General features: G+C 39.1%; 2 protein-coding genes and 1 long non-coding RNA gene across 11 annotated transcripts in view; 1 reads left to right on the top strand and 2 right to left on the bottom strand.

Annotated features, from left to right (window-relative positions):
- Nucleotides 1-4951, bottom strand: part of LOC108250568 (tumor necrosis factor receptor superfamily member 14) — an 8515-nt gene extending 3564 nt beyond the window's left edge. The window contains exons 1-3 of one of the 3 annotated variants that reach the window (XM_017440515.3): nucleotides 3524-4951; nucleotides 3322-3411; nucleotides 711-836 (exon numbers count right to left, since the gene is read on the bottom strand). In XM_017440515.3, the coding sequence (XP_017296004.1) occupies nucleotides 711-836; nucleotides 3322-3411; nucleotides 3524-3548 (241 nt within the window). In that variant the 5' untranslated portion in view covers nucleotides 3549-4951. The remainder of the gene's footprint in view (nucleotides 1-710; nucleotides 837-3321; nucleotides 3412-3523) is intronic. The other 2 variants (XM_017440513.3, XM_017440514.3) reach the window with 2 other exon arrangements.
- On the top strand, nucleotides 3677-6687 carry LOC119617267. Its single transcript, XR_005233484.1, has 2 exons — nucleotides 3677-3814; nucleotides 4934-6687. It is a non-coding gene; the product is annotated as an uncharacterized LOC119617267 (long non-coding RNA).
- A 5887-nt stretch (nucleotides 6688-12574) lies between these two features.
- The window catches only part of LOC108250566 (tumor necrosis factor receptor superfamily member 14-like), a 13796-nt gene continuing 8348 nt past the window's right edge, over nucleotides 12575-18022 (bottom strand). For 5 of the 7 annotated variants that reach the window (XM_025002629.2, XM_017440512.3, XM_025002631.2 and 2 more), the window contains 7 exons: nucleotides 17308-17401; nucleotides 16932-17057; nucleotides 16019-16174; nucleotides 15799-15886; nucleotides 15498-15688; nucleotides 15343-15374; nucleotides 12575-15255 (listed from right to left, as the gene is read on the bottom strand). In XM_025002629.2, the coding sequence (XP_024858397.1) occupies nucleotides 14953-15255; nucleotides 15343-15374; nucleotides 15498-15688; nucleotides 15799-15886; nucleotides 16019-16174; nucleotides 16932-17057; nucleotides 17308-17401 (990 nt within the window). In that variant the 3' untranslated portion in view covers nucleotides 12575-14952. The remainder of the gene's footprint in view (nucleotides 15256-15342; nucleotides 15375-15497; nucleotides 15689-15798; nucleotides 15887-16018; nucleotides 16175-16931; nucleotides 17058-17307; nucleotides 17402-18022) is intronic. The other 2 variants (XM_025002632.2, XM_037976884.1) reach the window with 2 other exon arrangements.

Genomic DNA, 18022 nt, shown 5'->3' with positions numbered 1-18022 from the left:
GGGGGTAGCCAGCAAGCACCTGATGGTCAAGCCTTGGCTCCTGGGGCTCGGCTGGGCCCTAAAAAGAGACGGGATGGGTCCACGACCTGCGAGAAGGACCGCTGAGGTCGGGGGCCCTGGCCCATGTCGGTTCTAGCTTTAGGGACATGAAAGGTAGTCTGAGCGGGAAACTGCTGATCTGGAAGAGCACTTCGCGGATCTCCTTAATCCGGCGTCCACGTCCACCTTTGAGGAGGCGGAGCCTGGGCCTTGGCGGAAGAGGAGTCCCATCACCACGGCAGGCTCTGGACGTTGAGGGGTTGACACATCTCCTCAGTGTCTTGTGGAGGACCGGCAAATCGAGGGGGGGGGGTCACACTTCTCAGGAGGCTCGGACGGACTGTGGAACCTCAGATCCAGGAGGAACAGTGAGGCTTTGGTTCTGGTAGGGGACAGTGGACCAGATCTTCACCCTTGTGGGGGGGCTAAGGGGTCATGGGAGTCTGGAGAATCAGTCTACAAGAGGTTCGTAGATCTGGAGGCTTATGACCGTGTTCCCCGAGGCGTTCTGCGGGCTAGAACCAAAGCAGAAGTTCTGTCTGCATTCTTGGTATAAAGTGGAGCTCGTTCTCGGTGGGTTGGACTCCACAAGGATGTCCCTTTTGGTAGAAGACGGATGGATGGACGATCTTTTCATACAGTTACAGACTTGGTTTTCCACTTGTCCATACCCGGGTCACAGGAGGAGCAGGGGAAACACTTCTTCAGGCTGTTGGATCGGTTCATGAACGTCCCGTTCTCACAGCGGACGCAGCGAGTTCCCACCTCCGTCGTGCAGTCTCTGCCAACAACCGTCCCTGTTCGATAAAAACACAACATTCAGAAATCAGACGGATGAGAAAAAAAAAAAAAAAAATACTTAAAGCAGGAAACTGAAAACTGCTGAGTCGTTCTGATGACCTGATGTTTGACCCAGTGGTTGGTTTGGAGACAAACCGAGACGATAAAAAGAACTTAAGGTGTTTAACCTTTAAAATATCATTTGTTGGTCACTGAGCGCGAGCGTCAGCAAACCCTCCAACAGATGAGACGCTCACAAACGAGCCGAATCTTTAAGACGGACAATTGGAGCTTTTTCTTTGTTTCAAACAGATGCAGACAAACGTATGCTCCTCCTCTGCCGGCCTCAGAGATTGGAAGGGATTAAAGGGACGTAGCAGCTCAGACCATCTAACGCACACGTGTCAAACTAAAGGCCCGCGGGCCAGATCTGGCCCTCTGTAACATTTCATCCGGCCCTCTAGTTGTCAGGATCGGGGGAGATGACGGAGACGAACCCAGTGTGCAGACTCATTTTAAAAGAAACTAATTTAACTAAAGAGCAAACAAAACAAAAGTTGACAGGGCAGCAAACCAATAGAAACATAAACGAAATCAGAACTAAGTAAAAGGCAAACATAACAAAACCAGGAACCAGGAACAAGATGGAAACATGCAACAGATAAGAGACTAACAGCAAACATCAAACAAACCTTAGACAATGGACCAGCGAGGTACGGAGAGAAATGACCGGGTTTTAAAGTGCAGAGGATAATTGTGGTAAGTGGATTCAGGTGTATGGGAGCAATCATGAGCAGGTGGAGATAGGCGTGGCCAGGAAACAGCAAAAGGGTGACTGGGGAGGAGTGAATACAAACATGAGGAAGACAGAATCCAAATGAACCAAGAAGAAAACAAAACCCAAAATACAACCCAGAGAACTAAAATAACATCAAAACAAAACCCTGCAAAGCCAAATCACCACACTAGTCTGGTTCAGATCGAGTCTCTGATTCTTATTTTGCTTAAAAAAACTGAAGTTTTCTCTGACAGTGACTTAGAAGCCAACAATATATAGTTTTAATTTCTGTATGATCAGGTTTTTGTCTGTTTTAATGTTAAAAACTTCATTTAAAAGCTGAGTGAGGCGTAAGAAATGACAGCTAATGATGAGCTTTTTGAAGTTTGATCTGTTTGTCTGTGTTCATTAAAGTCTGTTTGCTCTAAAGTCTGTATAATCTGTAACTGGGAAAAGATATTTCTATATGGATGATTTGAGATAATATATCTAAAACTAATTAATTTATGTAATTTTTAATAAATATTGATCGTGATTGGCCCTTGCCTCGGACCAAATTTTTAATTTTGGCCCCCTTGTGTCTCTGGGTTTGGTCTGATCTAAGGCTTTAAAAACAATTAAAAGAATTTTAAGATGAATCCTAAAATGTCCAGACAGCGTGCACAATGTTTATTTGTGCTCGTTAAAAGACGAGCTGCAGGATTTCAGCTTCTCTGGAGGTGAGCGATAGAAGAACTGAGCCGTAAATAAAGTGCTGCAGAAATCCATCCGAGTGGAGCTGAAGGTGATGAAGAACTGGATTTACTTCAGCTGCCTGAACTGAAAGAAGCTCGGTTTAAACGCGGCTCTGATTTGATCATCAAAGTTAAGATCAAGCTCCATTTTGATCCCCATTTGGGCCAAGAAATCTGGATCCAAGAAACCATAACTTGGGTTTTCTTCTCAGTCAAGAAGAAGAAACTCAGAGCCTCCAGGCCATAAAATCAGAAACCCGACATCATCTGCATAACAACAGAAAGAAAGTCCAAGTTTTCTAAAAATGGACCCAAGTGGGCGTAAATAAAAACAGGAGGAGGACTTTGTGTCTTCAGACACTCGTCCCTGTTTCTTTTTGCCTTTTTGTCTCAGATGAGTCTGAAAGCAGCAGACTTTTACAAAAGGAACCAGGTGAGAAGAAATTTGATAAAAGCAAGTTAAAGTTTGGGTTTTACGAAACAACTTGAAGGAAGTAAATGTTTGATGCTGTTTTTCTGTTCGTTTGGATTTCCTGTTAATTTCATTTATTATTGTGACGTCAGTAATGTAAGGCAGTTTAATCTGACTCTAAATGTGTAATTTAACTGGAATTACTGCTCAGGTTTAACAGATTCTTAAAGAAAAAGTCTAAAATTATAATAAATATCACAGGGATTGAATAAATATGTTTATTTATGATGAGTTTTTGCTCTTTGGAGGTGAGAGGGGTCAGTTTACAGCTGCTGGGTGTGGAAACGGAACAATATGACGGTGTGGAAATATTCCGACGGCACGTGAACGCATCACCTCCTTCTATTTATTCATAAATTAAAAGTTGGGAATGTTTCCTGGAGCCGGGATGATTACAGGGAGGTGGGATGGTGTTGGGTCGTGAGGAGGAAACTCTCATACAGATAAAATGTTATGGCGGCTAGTTTCTTCCCTTTTTTGTATATTTTATTTATTTATTTTTCCTGTTAAGGACCAACCTTCATGACACTTGGGGCAGCACTGCCCATCACGTGTTGTGTATTCTTCATCCCTGCAGCCTGATGAGGAGGCCGTGAAGGCAACAACAACTGCAAACAGTTTGCAGAGACGGGAGACAGGAAGTGAGACAGGAGGACAGACAGAGACAGAGACAGACTCTGAGCTGAAGTTTCTGGAGGATCAAAGGTTCCGGGGACTCACCGAACAGCAGCACCGTGGAAACCATGACGTCACGTGCTTCCACCTTACCTGCGGCCAGTTCCGGTCAATTATCTCAGCTCAAAGTGGGGATTTTATTCCAAAATAAAATCCATTTTCTAAAGTAGCTCCGCCACCAGACGCTGGCTGGACGTTGCCAGATATTTACAGAAACCTCCATAACTGCAATGTTTTTTAGAATGAAACCATCTCCACCTGGACAGGTCCAGCAGAGAAACCACTCACCATCATCATCATCATCATTATCATCATCATCATCAGTTCATCTAACAGGTCTGTGGGAAACTGCAGATAAAACCATCTTTGTTACACGTTTCCCCCTCAGGAAATGACTCATGGATCTCAGTATGACTCATAAACGTGACTTTTTAACCTCATTATTATTTAACTCAGTTTGATTCAATCCACATAAGTTAATATGTGGAATATAACAGCTAAAATCTCATCACTTATTAAACAGGAGCACAAATATAAACAGATACAACTAATAAAACAACAAACAAACAATAATTATGACTTTTAATCTAATATTTCGTATCTTACAATTATGACTTTTTAACTCTTAACTATTATTGTTTATTTCTAATTATGATAATAATATTATTACATAATTATGATTTAAAATTTGACAATTAATTTCTTGTCTGTGGTGAAAATGGCCGCCCACAGAGCTGCCATTAAGTTAATTAAAAGTCAAACAAAAACTGTAAAAACTCTTCAGCTGCTTTTAATTTGCTAATAACTAAAAACTTGAAGCTGACGTCTGACAGATTTAGATTTATTTGATTAAATTAAAACAGAAATGACGCAGAGGCTGGCTTCAGTTTTTACTGAAATGAAGAGTTTATCAGTTTTTGTTTTGCTTTGTCGAAACTGTGTAGATTTTAAATGTGCTTTAAGAAAATAATCTGACGCTAAATGAGAAACAGACATTAAACAGGTCAGGAAATGCCACAGCTTGTCCTCAAGTATTCAAGCAGATGAGGAGATTAAACCCAGACTGAGCGAACATTAACGTCTCATCGCTGTTATCTGTCGGGTTTTGTCTTTAAAAATGTGTTTTGTCGTCTGGATAAAATCTAAAAATGCTCTGATGATGACACCAAGAACCGCAGACAGCTTTTGTTCTGCTGTTTCTTCTGCATCTCTGTCACGACCCACTAAAACAGGAAAAGGCGTCGTTGGGCTCAGGGTGTAACACGAAAGAAACCTTTAACCACTTCTGAGTCGACGTCAGCGAAAGCAAATGTTTATTTTTCAACGCAGACAAAAAGAAGACACGTCCTTCTAACTATGAAACAAAAAGGGACAATGTCTGAGCTTCATGCCCAGCATCAAAACAGGACAAAAGATCTGGACCAAAACAAACTTTTACCTTTTAAATCCTCACAGACGGACAGAAAACAGACAAGATCTTGTCTCCCAGTCCTTCAACCTGTCCTGGACCTCTGATGACCTCATTCCTCATCCTGTCCATCCTCGTCCCTCCCAAGGAGAACCTCAACATCTTCAGCTCTGTCTCCAAACCGTCCAACATGGCCGTCTGGAAACCTTTTTCTTTGACCTCTCAGTTTTCAGTTTCATTCAGATCTTTGTCTCTTTATTTGCAGCTGCAGGAGACAGAGAGACTCTCAGTGGAACCCGATGACCGCTCGCAGTAAAAGCATCATAAAAGCAACACGGATCAGACAGCAGCTCTCAGAGATGAAACATCTTTAAGTGCATAAATAGATAAGTTATAAAGTGCATGCGGTGTGAAAACGGCCTTTGTGCCGTTTAAAGGCTGGACTCCCGGGGAGGAAGGTCGTCTTCCTCCTTCGTGTCCTGCAGCTTGGACAGTCTGTGTCCCGAGGGAAGCCGCTGGAACTCTGAATACAGGCTGTGATCCTGCAAGATCCTCCGAGATCCTCCGAGATCCTGCAAGATCCTGCAAGATCCTCCGAGATCCTCCGAGATCCTGCAAGATCCTGCAAGATCCTCCGAGATCCTCCAAGATCCTGCAAGATCCTGCAAAATCCTGCAAGATCCTCCAAGATCCTCCAAGATCCTCCAAGATCCTGCAAGATCCTCTGAGATCCTCCGAGATCCTGCAAGATCCTGCAAGATCCTCCGAGATCCTCCAAGATCCTGCAAGATCCTGCAAAATCCTGCAAGATCCTGCAAGATCCTCCGAGATCCTCCAAGATCCTGCAAAATCCTGCAAAATCCTGCAAGATCCTCCAAGATCCTCCAAGATCCTGCAAGATCCTGCAAGATCCTCCAAGATCCTGCAAGATCCTGCAAGATCCTGCAAGATCCTCCGAGCTGCAGTCAGTCTGCTGATCTCGACCGGCCGATGACTTCCGAGTTCGCATCAGGCGGTTTCTGTTTCTCAGAGATGCAGAATAAAACCAGCAAACATTTAGGATAGAACCGTAATAAAAAGAGGTCAGAACGTCCTCCATAATTCCAAATTATTTCAACTTCCTGAGGTAAAACCGTCGCTGATTGCATTTTTTAAATTTTCCTCTGTTTGAGGAGAACCTCAGCAAGTTTAGCTCCTTAAAAAATAAAACAAAGAAGCTGATTAAATATAAAGATTTATATAAAATAAAAACCGGTGCTGCGCCGCCGTCCTGTAACCCTGAAGCTGCAGCTTCGAGCAGGAAGGACATCTGGTGTCAAAAAAGTGCCAAACTGTGGGAATTTTCTGGCTGTGGCAACCCCTGAAGGAGCTGAAAGAAGAAGATGTAAAACAAAAAAACTCCAGACAAGAGGAAGATGTTTGTGAACACGCCCAGAAAATCTAAATTAAGACACGAACCACGAGCCTGACGGCCTCCGGGGAGAGACGAGGAAATAAAAGTTCCAGATCAGACAGAACCACCTGGAGCCGGTTCTGTTAAAGATCCGGAAACGTTACAGGAAGACGGCGAGGAAAACCTCCAACCAGGACAGCCGAGTCCCGCTCCCCGGAAGATCCTGACGGTTTACACTTTTTAACTGAATGCATGACGTAAAGTTTGTTTAAATGCAACTAGTTTAGTTAAGTTTTAACTAGTTTCCTGAAACATTTAATGAAACTTAGAATAAGAGGACTGTCAGTGGGAATGTTGAGTTTAATTAGAGATTTTTAGGTTGAAAATAAAGAAATTTCATGGTTCAAATTTGACTGTTTTTTGTAAATTACATATTAAAGCTGACAAAACTTGATTAAAATTGAAAAATATTGAATGCAGCTTTTAAAGTGTTTGAAAAACTGATCTAAATAAAACTTATTAACTGATTGTTTCAAAGCTGAACGGTTTAAAAGCAAATTTTAAAAAAAGTAAATATCATGATGATCTGATGTGTTTTATCCAAATCAGAAATAAAAGTGATGCTTATTTTTGAAGCTTTTCCTAAATAAGGAGAAGCTTTAATTTAATTTTTTTTAAGCTCAAGTTGATGTTTATCCTCGGCTTTAAAACAGACTTTTTACAAATTATTAGAAAATTTACCTCAAATGCATAAATTAATAAATTTAAGACAACCTGAAAAAATAATATATTTTTAAAAAGCTATTAGAAGCAAAACTGTACAGATTCTACATTCAGATAAGAAACATAAAAACAAAATAAAATGCAAATAAAAACCTGCAACAATAAAATTAAAATAAAAGAATGTGTCTGAGTGGGAATTATAAAAACCTTTTACTGCTATTTTAATTTAAAACAGGGATAATAAAAATAAAAGTTCTTTTAGGTTAATTTAAATAGATAAACTTTTTAAAAAGAGCAAATAAAATCTGAAAAACTACCATTAATAATCAATTAAACCAGATGTTTTACAGTTAATACAAGTCAATATATTGAATCAAACTCGTTCAGCTGCTCATCCTGAAACTGCAAACTTTAAAAACATTTTCAGAACGAAGATCAGATCCAACCTGCCAACAAACAAACAAACAAACAAACAAACAAACAGTTTCGCTCCGCTGTTCATCTGACCGCAGAGCTCCAGTTTGTGGAAATTCATACCTGGCAACCCAGCTGGAGTCACCGGAAGTGACGCAAGAAGCGCTCAAAACCCGGAAAAGGGAGGACTTTAATTTGTTTATCTACGGATTCGACGTTTTTAATGCGTTTAAATCAGATTATTACCGAAAATAAAACCGTTTTCACTCAAACAGACACGTAAACACACAGATTACGGCCTTTTAAATAGAAATAAAACAGAAAGTTAATAAATCTTCTCACCTCCGGAAACAGACGAACAAACAACAAACGAGCTCCGAGGAGAGATCACCAACCAATCACCTGTCTGAGTGGGCGGGGCTTAACATAACCCTGACAGAAAATCAAAATGGAGCCTACAGCTAATCTGCTTTTTGAACCGAATTTTAAAATGATTTTTCTCATTTTTAGGTTTAAAATAAAGCCATAATGATGAAAAGATCTGAGAATAAAGTTTAATCAGCAACATAAACTGAAAAAGAGAAATAAAATAAAATCAGATCAGCTGTAAATAGAATTATAAAACTTGTCTGGATGATTTCTACCTGATTCAGCTCCATTTAATCATTTTATAAAAGCCTAAATGTCAAAGTTTGGAGCCGTATAAACCAGCAGCTCAAACAGTAAATAGATATAGATTGTAAACCATCAGTTTTATTTGTTTCTAAAAGTAAATTCAAAAACCATTCATCCATTTTCTTTTACCTGTTTTTTCCTTTCTGGGTCGGGGGGACCTGGTGATCATCTCCAGAGGGCTCAAAAATCATTAAAAGTTTAATTTGAAGAGAAAACTCCAAGATTACAGATCCTAAACTCAGCTCTGAAAACTTCAATTTTAACACTTAATCTGAGATTACCAGAAGTTGTGTTTTAAGAAAACTAAAACTAATAAAAACTAAAAGAGCCTGAGCTGTCTGCAGCAACACTCACAGGTTCTTACTGCAAATTATAAAATAAAACAGAAAGATTCTCCTGAACTTTGCAAAACAAAAAAACAGGTGAAGCAAAGGAGGTTTAGGTGGAAAGATAGGAAAGAATCTGCTGCCAAATGAGAAAGAAAAAGACGATTAAAGGCAGCATCTGTCAGGAATAAATATCAGGGATTCAGAAACTTCTCCAGGGCCTGCAAGTTTCTTCTCGTTTGCTTATTTTACTCAACAAATCTGAGGATAAATACAAATAAACTGACAGGTTTCATATCGCAGAACTAAAAATAAGTCATTTATTGTAGAAGAAACAAAAACAAAAGGCTTTAAAAACTTACAGACTGCAGGACAGGAGGAAACCAGGACAGAGCCAGAGGAGACGGGGAGGAGATGTCCAGGTTTTAAAGGTGTGAGCGGACACAGGTGACTGATTACAAACCGCCAGGTGCAGACGGGCGCGGCGGGCAAACATGTAAAGAGCTGAGGAAACGTGAACGATGACACGGAGAGCAAAAACTACAGAACTAAACCCAGAAACAAAAAGAAATAAAACAGAATTACAGAAACAATAAACTCAAAGCCCAACACATCCAAATTCACGGACGTCACCGATGTTCGCCTGTTTTCAGCCACTTCGGCTGTTTCTGCAGGTAAACAAACACCTGGAGGTTGGAGGCACCTTCATCCGAGTCCAAAATCAAAGATAAATCTGTAACATTTAGTTAAAAACATAATTTCCTCGACAGTTTGTCTAAGAGCAAGAGTACAGAAAAAATAAGAAACAGATTTTGCTGAAATTCTCAGCAGATGTTTGTGTTTCTCACAAAAAACACGATTAAGTTTCATGATCACCTTTTTTTTTACTGACGCTGTGGTTTTGGTGGAAACTATATGTGATGGAAACTGAACTTTATCAGAAGTAGCCCACACAGAAAAGAAAACCCCGTTTATTTTTTCCAGGTTACTGGGTTTCCGTCTGAAAACATTCAGGAACTGATCTCACCTGTCTGGTTTGAAAAACCCCACAAAGACCAGATCCAACTAAAACTACCATCTAATCCTCTTAAAGTTCAGTGCATTGATTAACCTGCAGATTAGACTTCATTTAAACATCTTTAACACAGAAATCTGACTGTTTCTTTTCCTCTGAACTGATTTAAATCAACGTTTCTCAGCTTTGCTCCACAAAGTCCTTCTCGGCTCTCTAACCTGATCAGATCTCAGATCAGCCTCGGGCCTTTTAGCTGTTTCTAGGATTAAATCAGAACCACCTGAGCTGCCTTCAGTTTGGATCAGGAACCAGAGTTACTGGCAAAAGACACTGCAGCTTCAGAATTATCTCAGGGATTTCATTTTACACCTGCAGCCACCAGGGGGAGACAAACAGCTCTGTTATATCTTAGATTATTAATAAAATAGGCCCTAAACTATTCCTGGGTTATAGAAGAAGGCTGATGGAGTTTCAAAATGAGTCAATCAGGACATTTTCAACATAAAGTTATTTTCAAGTTCTCCATCTAAACTTTTCAGAATGATCTGTAGTTTGTTGAGATTCGTCGATTTATCACCTGACAACAAACTGACCTGCTGGAAAACAGTTTTCATTGGTCTAGAACTCGACCTTTTTATTCAAACAAGCTTCACAAAGATGCAAATATTATACAAAAAGGGAACCAGCTCTGTGGGAGAAGAAACAAGGATTATTTCTGAAGGTGTGTCGTCAGGTTCACCGAGAATCGAACCCAGAATTCAGACAGACAGGAGGAGCTGCAGAGAATAAACTTATTTATTAACATAAAGACGAGGGCTGGCAAGGCAGCAAAACTCACATTTACCAAAACAGCGACCACCAGGAGGTTACCTGCTGCAGGAGGAGGAGGAGGAGGAGGAGGAAGCTGTTATCTGACTGCAGCAGGACCGTTGAAGGAGAGATGGCAGAGTCTGATTATGAAGGCAGAGCTGATAAGAAAGTTGGAGCAGCTGCAGACGACTGAGGAAGGTGAATAACAGACAGAACTACAGACACACGGAGGCCACGGATGAAGACTAAACTCCAGAAAACAGATCACACCGAACTACAGAAACACAAGAGTGACAAGAACCAACAGAACCCTTAGAAACACAAGAACCCTGAAACCAAACCAGAAAAACCCAAAATCACCAGATCTGTTAGAAAACTCTGATTTAAAGGTAGATCAAGAACATCGGTTTTACAGGTTTTTACAAGTTACAAGTTGGCTGTGAGATGAATGTTTTTGAGTCTCTTAGCAACACAACAGGCATCCCTTCTCATTGGCTGCAGGTTAACCTTTGACCTCTGGCTAACAAGTGATAGATTCTGTTTAGACTGATGGGAAACATAAAGAGGATTTATTCAGTTCTTTAATCATCCATTAACAGATTTACCTTTGCTCTTATAAATAAGTAACAAAGTGTTCTCCTGATTAGTTTAATAAACGAGTCTTTCAGTTCAAATAAAGGAAGATTCCTTATTTTAAAGGACTCTTTGCAACCCCGGTTCTTACTCCACCATTTTGTTTGATGCAATAAAAGTCTCTTCTCGTGTGTTTAGTTTCTTTTATTCAAGTCTGAACAAGAATCGCTGCACAGATCTGCACACACCCCTCCTGTTTGAATGTTTTATCTTTTATATGAACCGGTTTTTATTGCTGTGGACTTTGTATTTGCAGAATGTTCTTTAGAAATTCTGCCACGTCTGCACCGACAGTTATATGTTTTATTCAAATTTCTTTGCTGATTTAATAAAGAACTCTGCAGGTTTAGAGGGCTTCCTTGACTTCTTTGTGTTCTTTGTGTGTCTCTGTGTGTTTAGCTGCATGTGTTTCTTCCAACAGGCTTAAAATTTTATGCACAAATGCAACAATTCCTGCAGGGCAAAACAAAACAGAAAACTTGTTTTTATTCAAACTGTGAAAAGATGGCTGCTGTTGGAAAGCACCGAACATCTGGTCTGTGCAGATGTTGTCGGTTTCTGTTTCAGCCTGACTTGTTTTTACATGTTTATGATGGTTCAGTTGATTTATTGAAATGCTGGAAGCAAAAATCTACAGAGACAAATGTTCCAAAGGTTGAGTGTGAAAACTCAAGGCTAACTACAGATTAAAACAAGGAAAACATTAACTAAAACCAACAGATAGTAAAAGGTTAGCTTATTAAGTAAAGTAGCTAAACGACAACTAAAAGTTGCAAAAGACTAAAAACTAAAATTAGAACAGTAGCTAAAACCTAAACGATAGTAGCAGCTAGCAGCTGAAGCAGATTTAAAATAAAATATTTTGAAGGAATTGAGGAGATTTTGATGAGTTTTAAGATGGACAAATTTGTAAATAAGGATAAATATCAAAACGTTCAGCTCATTCAGGAGACGATGGAGGGTGAAGAGTGCTAAATTACAATAAATAAATAACTCAAGAAATAATTCTTTCAATGTGTCATTAAATAAATAGTAAATAATTAAACAATCTAAATATTTCATTAGATGCATTATTGAATATTTAAACAGTTAACCTGTTGGTTTGAATATATTCCATATGGTAAATGAATAAATTATTATTTAATTATTTGGAGAGCCTCTTCCAGCAGGCTGATTACTCTCTGCTCAACATGTTGGTCAGAAAGAAGAGAAATAAGCCCAAAAACATCTATAATTTCTTTAATCCTTCGAGTTAAATAAAACAGGACAACGTCTCCCGTCTCTAATCCTCCAACCAGGTTCAAATTATCTCTCTTTAACCAACTGGAAACTTCACGCAATTCCTTCCCATCGAGCGCCGCCATCTTTCCACTTCAGACCAGATTAATTACCTTTACTAAACCCCGCCCCCTGACTGTGATTGACGTTTGACAAATAAAACAAATTTGTAATGTGGTGCAGCACAGAAACATAAAATAATTAGTTAAATTGTGAGATAATTATATACATATTTTAAAAATAAACTATTTTTATTTGTATAACAAGTAAATTCTTTCGGCTGCTCCTTTCTTGCCAAAACCTGGATTTGATTTCAACCTCAGGATTATAGTCTGCAGCCACGCATATAAATACATATATATATATAATATAATATCTGTGTATTTATTTCCACTTTAATTTAATTAATGACACATTTAAATTAATTTTAGAGTTATTTATTTATTGTTATTTGGCACTTTTAACCCTCCATATAAACAGAATGGTTACATTTGTTAATCACATGACATAAATATGAATAAATACAAGTTTTATGTGCATAATTAAACACAGTTACATGGAAAATAATAAATTAAAAGTTCCTTTAACGACCAGGACTTTAATAATAATAAAAAAATGTAGCAATCGTTTAAAACTAAGGACAGTTTTTCGTGTGTTCTCCAGAACTCTAAGGAACTTTATCTAATATAAAATGAGGTCTGGTTGAGAGTTGATAACATCACAAAATGGCGATGATAGTTTCGTTTTCTGCGGTGTTTTTTGTGATGACTATCGGGTCAGAACTGTCCTCTCTTCAACAACATAAAGTTGGTACCGAGAAGGTAGCCAAAATAACTGCAGAAATAAGTCAAATATTTGTGAGAAATTCAGGGATTCAGTGAACGCATCACGTCAGGCTGAGCTAACGTTAGCTAACCTGTTAGCCACGTTTCCGGTGTTACACTGAAATGTGTTCCCCCGTCGAGTCGCGCCAGCTTTAATTCGTTTACCCCGTTTGTTAAAATAAAAAAAGTATCTTAAAAATGCGCTCAAATGAAAAACAATATATATAATTAATATACTTTTGTTCTAAGCGATTACACAGTTTTTCTAGTTTAGTCGAGGAACCAACATTCTGAAAACTTAGACGGGGGACAGACTTCGATGCAACACCAGTGTAGCAACACAATACTAATACGAGTTTAGAGTTTCCAGCTACTGTCAGTGCAAAGAAGCAAAATTATATATATATATATAAAAAAACGCGATGTAATAATAATATATCTACAATTATAAAGTTCCTGAATGGAAGGTTTAACTAGAACATTTAATCAGATTTTTCTTTCTTATCTCAAACACGAGTTAATGGGTCATATTATCATTAGACCCAGCAGAACCTTAATTATCACCCAGTTATAAAAAAAAAAACGTGGGGGGAAATAGAAAATCTACTTAACACAATTCCCCCTCACGCCACATAATAAAAGTAATGTCAAAAAATCATATTAAAGTGCTGTTGTAAACTTAACTGCTTCTAAATAATGTGAAATTTAAACTTAAATTTATAGCATCACTGTAAACAGGACTCAAAAGCAGCTTTCACAGTTAACTCAGTTTTTCTTTTCCTAAGCTATGAGCACTACGTGCCATGTCTTTAGGAGATGTGCAAGAAATTATATTCTGATTCGTTTCGAGTAAATAAATAAAAATACCAGAGCTTTTCCTCTTGCTGTTGTCCTCAGCCTCCCGTGATGTGATTTATAAACCATCATCCAAGAGGCTCCACTTCTAACAAAAACAATCCAGCTACACAAAATACGCTGGAGGTGCAGCAATTAAGCCAGAAAAAAAACAAAAACCAAATACAGTCAGTTACCAAATATAAGCTGAGCCTCTTCTGCACCGTTAATTTCTTGTGTCGTCCTGAATTTTTGTTGTTATCCTTTTACTAATTTCTTTATCCACAAAACATCACTCCTCTTATGGTGCAAAGATTTTCCTTTTTTTTCCAGGAACTCAGATTCTTTCTTTGCCCAGATGGTTTGTCTTTCAGCCTCCACTTGAATTCAGTCAGTTTCTTATCAGAAGTTACAAAAAAATACAAAATAAATCAACATAAAGTGACGAGCAGCTGGTTCACAAGGTAACGTGTTGTCAGAAGATTAGACTCATGTGAATAAAACAGGTGAAATAAGGTGCAAATGAGATCTTCAGTGTGTTTAACATGAAATCCAACAGAAATACTGGATTTGAAGGAGCAAAACCAAAACACAACTCGACCAGCCTCTCATTTCTTTATATTTCCAGCTAAACTGTTAGACTTTCAGGAAATGTTTAAATAGGTCTGAATCAATGGTTCTTCAGGCTGTTTTTTTAAATTAGGTAAAGTCCAGGCGTCGTAGCTGACCGTACTCGTTAGCTGCACGGTGCTTTCTGTCCTGAAGAAAAAAGATAAAAACTGTAAATCATTTCATAAAAAGCAAAATATAAAGAAATGAGGAGCGGCTGAAAATGCAGGAAACAGAAAAACTCCACGCTTCATGTTTGGTATTTTACAGACAGGAGAGACGAAATGTTTTTATAAAAAAAATCAAATACAGTCAACATATCTTCAACTCATAAACATACATTTGCTTTTTAGTTTTACAAGAAGCATTGCAGTACAAAATATTATATTTATTTATATATAAAGAAAAAAAAATTCTGACAAAGTAACGCATTTTATAACTTTGTTGTAGTAATATTTTTTTTCTGAATTAATTTCTGTTTGTTTGTCTCTGAATTTAATATAAATTTTACAGTTTCAAATGAAATAATGTCTCAGCCTGAGGTGAAGAATGAAGCTTCATGAAAGACGCAGTTTTCTGTTCGCTGTAAAAACAAAATGGCAGCATCCAGCTGAACGTGACGATCCTGAACCACATTATTTTTACAGTGAATGAAAATTAAACCTGAGTTTAAACTGGGCTGGTTTCTGCTACTGTGAAGAGAAATTAAAGAGAAAGTGATGAAGCAACTGGATATTTGTTGAGACATCAGGTGTTGCAGCTCAGTCATTAGAATAAAGAACATTTTGTTGTTACCTGAAAGTTTCTCCTCCTCCTCTGGTCCATTTGCTGTTTCCTTTAATAAAAATAAAAACACATGGCAGAAATAAATATGTAGGTTGTTGTTGACGACTGTGGACGTTACAGTTCAGACAAAACTGACCTTTGATTTGTTTTGGTTTCTTTTTTTGCCTGCTGCAACAAAAAAGAACAAAACAAAAATAAAATATTAAAACACTAAAAGCTCTAATATGATGAGGCAGAAAATTCTTCTTAATTATTAAACTAAAACATTTTATTGCCTTTTCTCATCCTTACCTTGTTCTTGGAATGATTGTAGTTTCCCAGACCTCCGACAATATAGAAAACCTAAAATGCATATTACTAATAAAAAAACAAGAATCCCGAGGGTTATCCAAACTACTATCCCAATGAAACTTTTTTCTCCACATTGAGCATCAGCTGCAGCTGTTCCTGCTGTTATCAGCCGAAGGTTCAGCTCTTCACATCTGGAAGGACAGAGAGACTCTTTTACAGGAACATGTTGTGATAAATAACTTCCCCACTGCTCTCAGGAAGCAGACATGTTGGAGCTTTTTAAACATGAAGAATCTCTTACTGAGTGTGAGGCTGACATGATGTTGATGCTCCGTTAGAAAATGATCCACTGCTGCAGTCAGAGCACTCAGCGTCTACGGACGGCGTTCCTGCACAAACACAGCTCACATCAGGAAAGTTGATCAGAAATTCAGTACAAATAGAACCAGATGTGCTCTCTGAACCGTTCCCTAAACTTTGGGGTTCAGGTTGAACTCTCCTGACCTTTAACCTAAACCAACCTGTTCTGTTGATGTACTGTCCTGGTTCACAGCTCTTGTGTCTCTGAGCTGCTGAACAGCCTGTATTTGTGGGTTCGATGCAGAAGAATCCCTCCATTGGTTCACAAACTGTGTCTGATGATGGCTCACATTTCCTCTTTAGTTTCAAACCAGAACCTGGAAACACAGACAGAAATAAAACTTCTGCTCTGCTTTAACAAGATCTCCTGACTTTTGCCCCTTTCACACGGACTCTAAAGGTCCCGGCTCCACTCTACTCGGCTTGCTTTGTGAGCGTTTCCATCTGCATTTTTACGAGGCCGGTCCCTGCTTTTTTGGTCCCTGCTTTGGAGTAGGGCCAGCTGGGCCGGCCCTGCTTCGTGGGCGGCGCAAGCTTAGCTCCTGTTCACTCATTGGTCGTGGGTGTGGCCAGATGCGAGCATAAAGAGCGAAGGTAGTTATATAAACAACAGCGTTAGCTTACCCTGCAGCGTTTCTGCCATCTGTCCCCCAGCTGAAGGCCTGTAAAGCCTGAAATCTCCGGCTGATAACAGCTGTCCTACTCCGCGCAACAATCGCAGCATCCAGAGCGTTTCTTCCACTGCGCCTCTCTTCCTGAAGTCTCAGGAGAATCCCCAGAAGTTTAAAAAACAGCAACAACACAGGGCCAACGATGTCCGTAGCGCTTTAGTTGTTTACACAACTTGCGCCAAGTTTCGGCCCCACCCCCCGCAAGACGAGGAGGCGTTCCTCTGCTGCCGACCAAACTGGCCGGTGTGAACGCGATGCATTCTGTATCGAGCCAAGCCGAGTAGAGCGGAGTAGAGCCGGACTTCTGAATTAGAGCCCGTGGAAAGGAGGCAATAGATATAAACAGAATTTTATCAAGTATGGAAAAATGAAGGAGAATTTGAACATATCAACAGAAACCCACCTGAATCACATGTAGAACATGGATTACATTTTTTTAATCCATTTGGTCGATCCATAAAGGTTCCCTCATTACAGGGCAGACAGGACGTGCTTCTATACTCTGTACAGTCTGTTTTAACTCGATTTCCTGTTGAAAAAACAAACACATTTGTTTTTATTAATACTTAATGCTGAATATAAATGTTCCTGTCATGCTAATCTAAGTTTATGATAATTTTCAGATACATTTTTATAAATGAAATCAGTTTTCTTTCCTGTAGGTAACAGAGTCAGCTGCAGGTTCTTCTCTAACAGTCAAAGGGCAGGAGGACTACAGAGAAACAGCCTAAAGGTCAAATCAAAATGAGATCACTGATTAGTGTTAGGTGGGCTCTTACCAGCTGGACACATGGGACAGCATTCATCTCCTATCTGATACTCTGTTGGATGACATCTGAGGCTGGAAACACTGAAGGATCTCATCAGAAGGATCTGAGAAGAAGAAAATGATTTTATTCTTTAAAATCTGAATTATTGAAGACTAAGGCCTCCTTCACCCTGGATGACAGCATGGCTACGACGTAAAAAAATAAAATAAAATCAGTCAGAAGGTGGGGGGTCTTTGGAGGTTTAGAGCAAGAACAAAACTTCTGTAGAAAGACTGTGGTGGTTTTTTTATCATGGGGGGAGTTTGTTAGCAGAGGAGCCATGATGTGGGCTTATATGCAGCAGATATTTAAAGCCTTGCCTTCTTCTTATCCTGGTTGGGTGTTTTAGACAAGGAAGGAAGAAGGGTGGTTGTTATTGAGGTTCTACATAGGAAGCTTCTTCAGCTGCATCCTCTCATGCTGCTAAAGCTGTTTCCTCCTCCACAACGATGCTGAAACTGATGCTGGAGTCTCAGGAACAGGGGCGTCACTAGGTTTTAAGGACAAGGGGGGCTTAGCCCCCAGTAGATGCACAGGATGTGAGCAAACGTAGTGGGCGAGAACAAAATTTCTCAAACAGCTAACAAAACCTGAGTTGCTTTTCCACATTTTTGGACACATTTAACATATACCTTACTGTGTAAATGTTTTAAGCAACCAATTATATTTTTATTCAGAACATCAA

Source organism: Kryptolebias marmoratus, linkage group LG8 (genome assembly GCF_001649575.2).
Source record: "Kryptolebias marmoratus isolate JLee-2015 linkage group LG8, ASM164957v2, whole genome shotgun sequence".
Lineage (NCBI taxonomy): Eukaryota > Metazoa > Chordata > Actinopteri > Cyprinodontiformes > Rivulidae > Kryptolebias > Kryptolebias marmoratus.
This window is presented reverse-complemented; position numbering and strand designations above follow the sequence as displayed.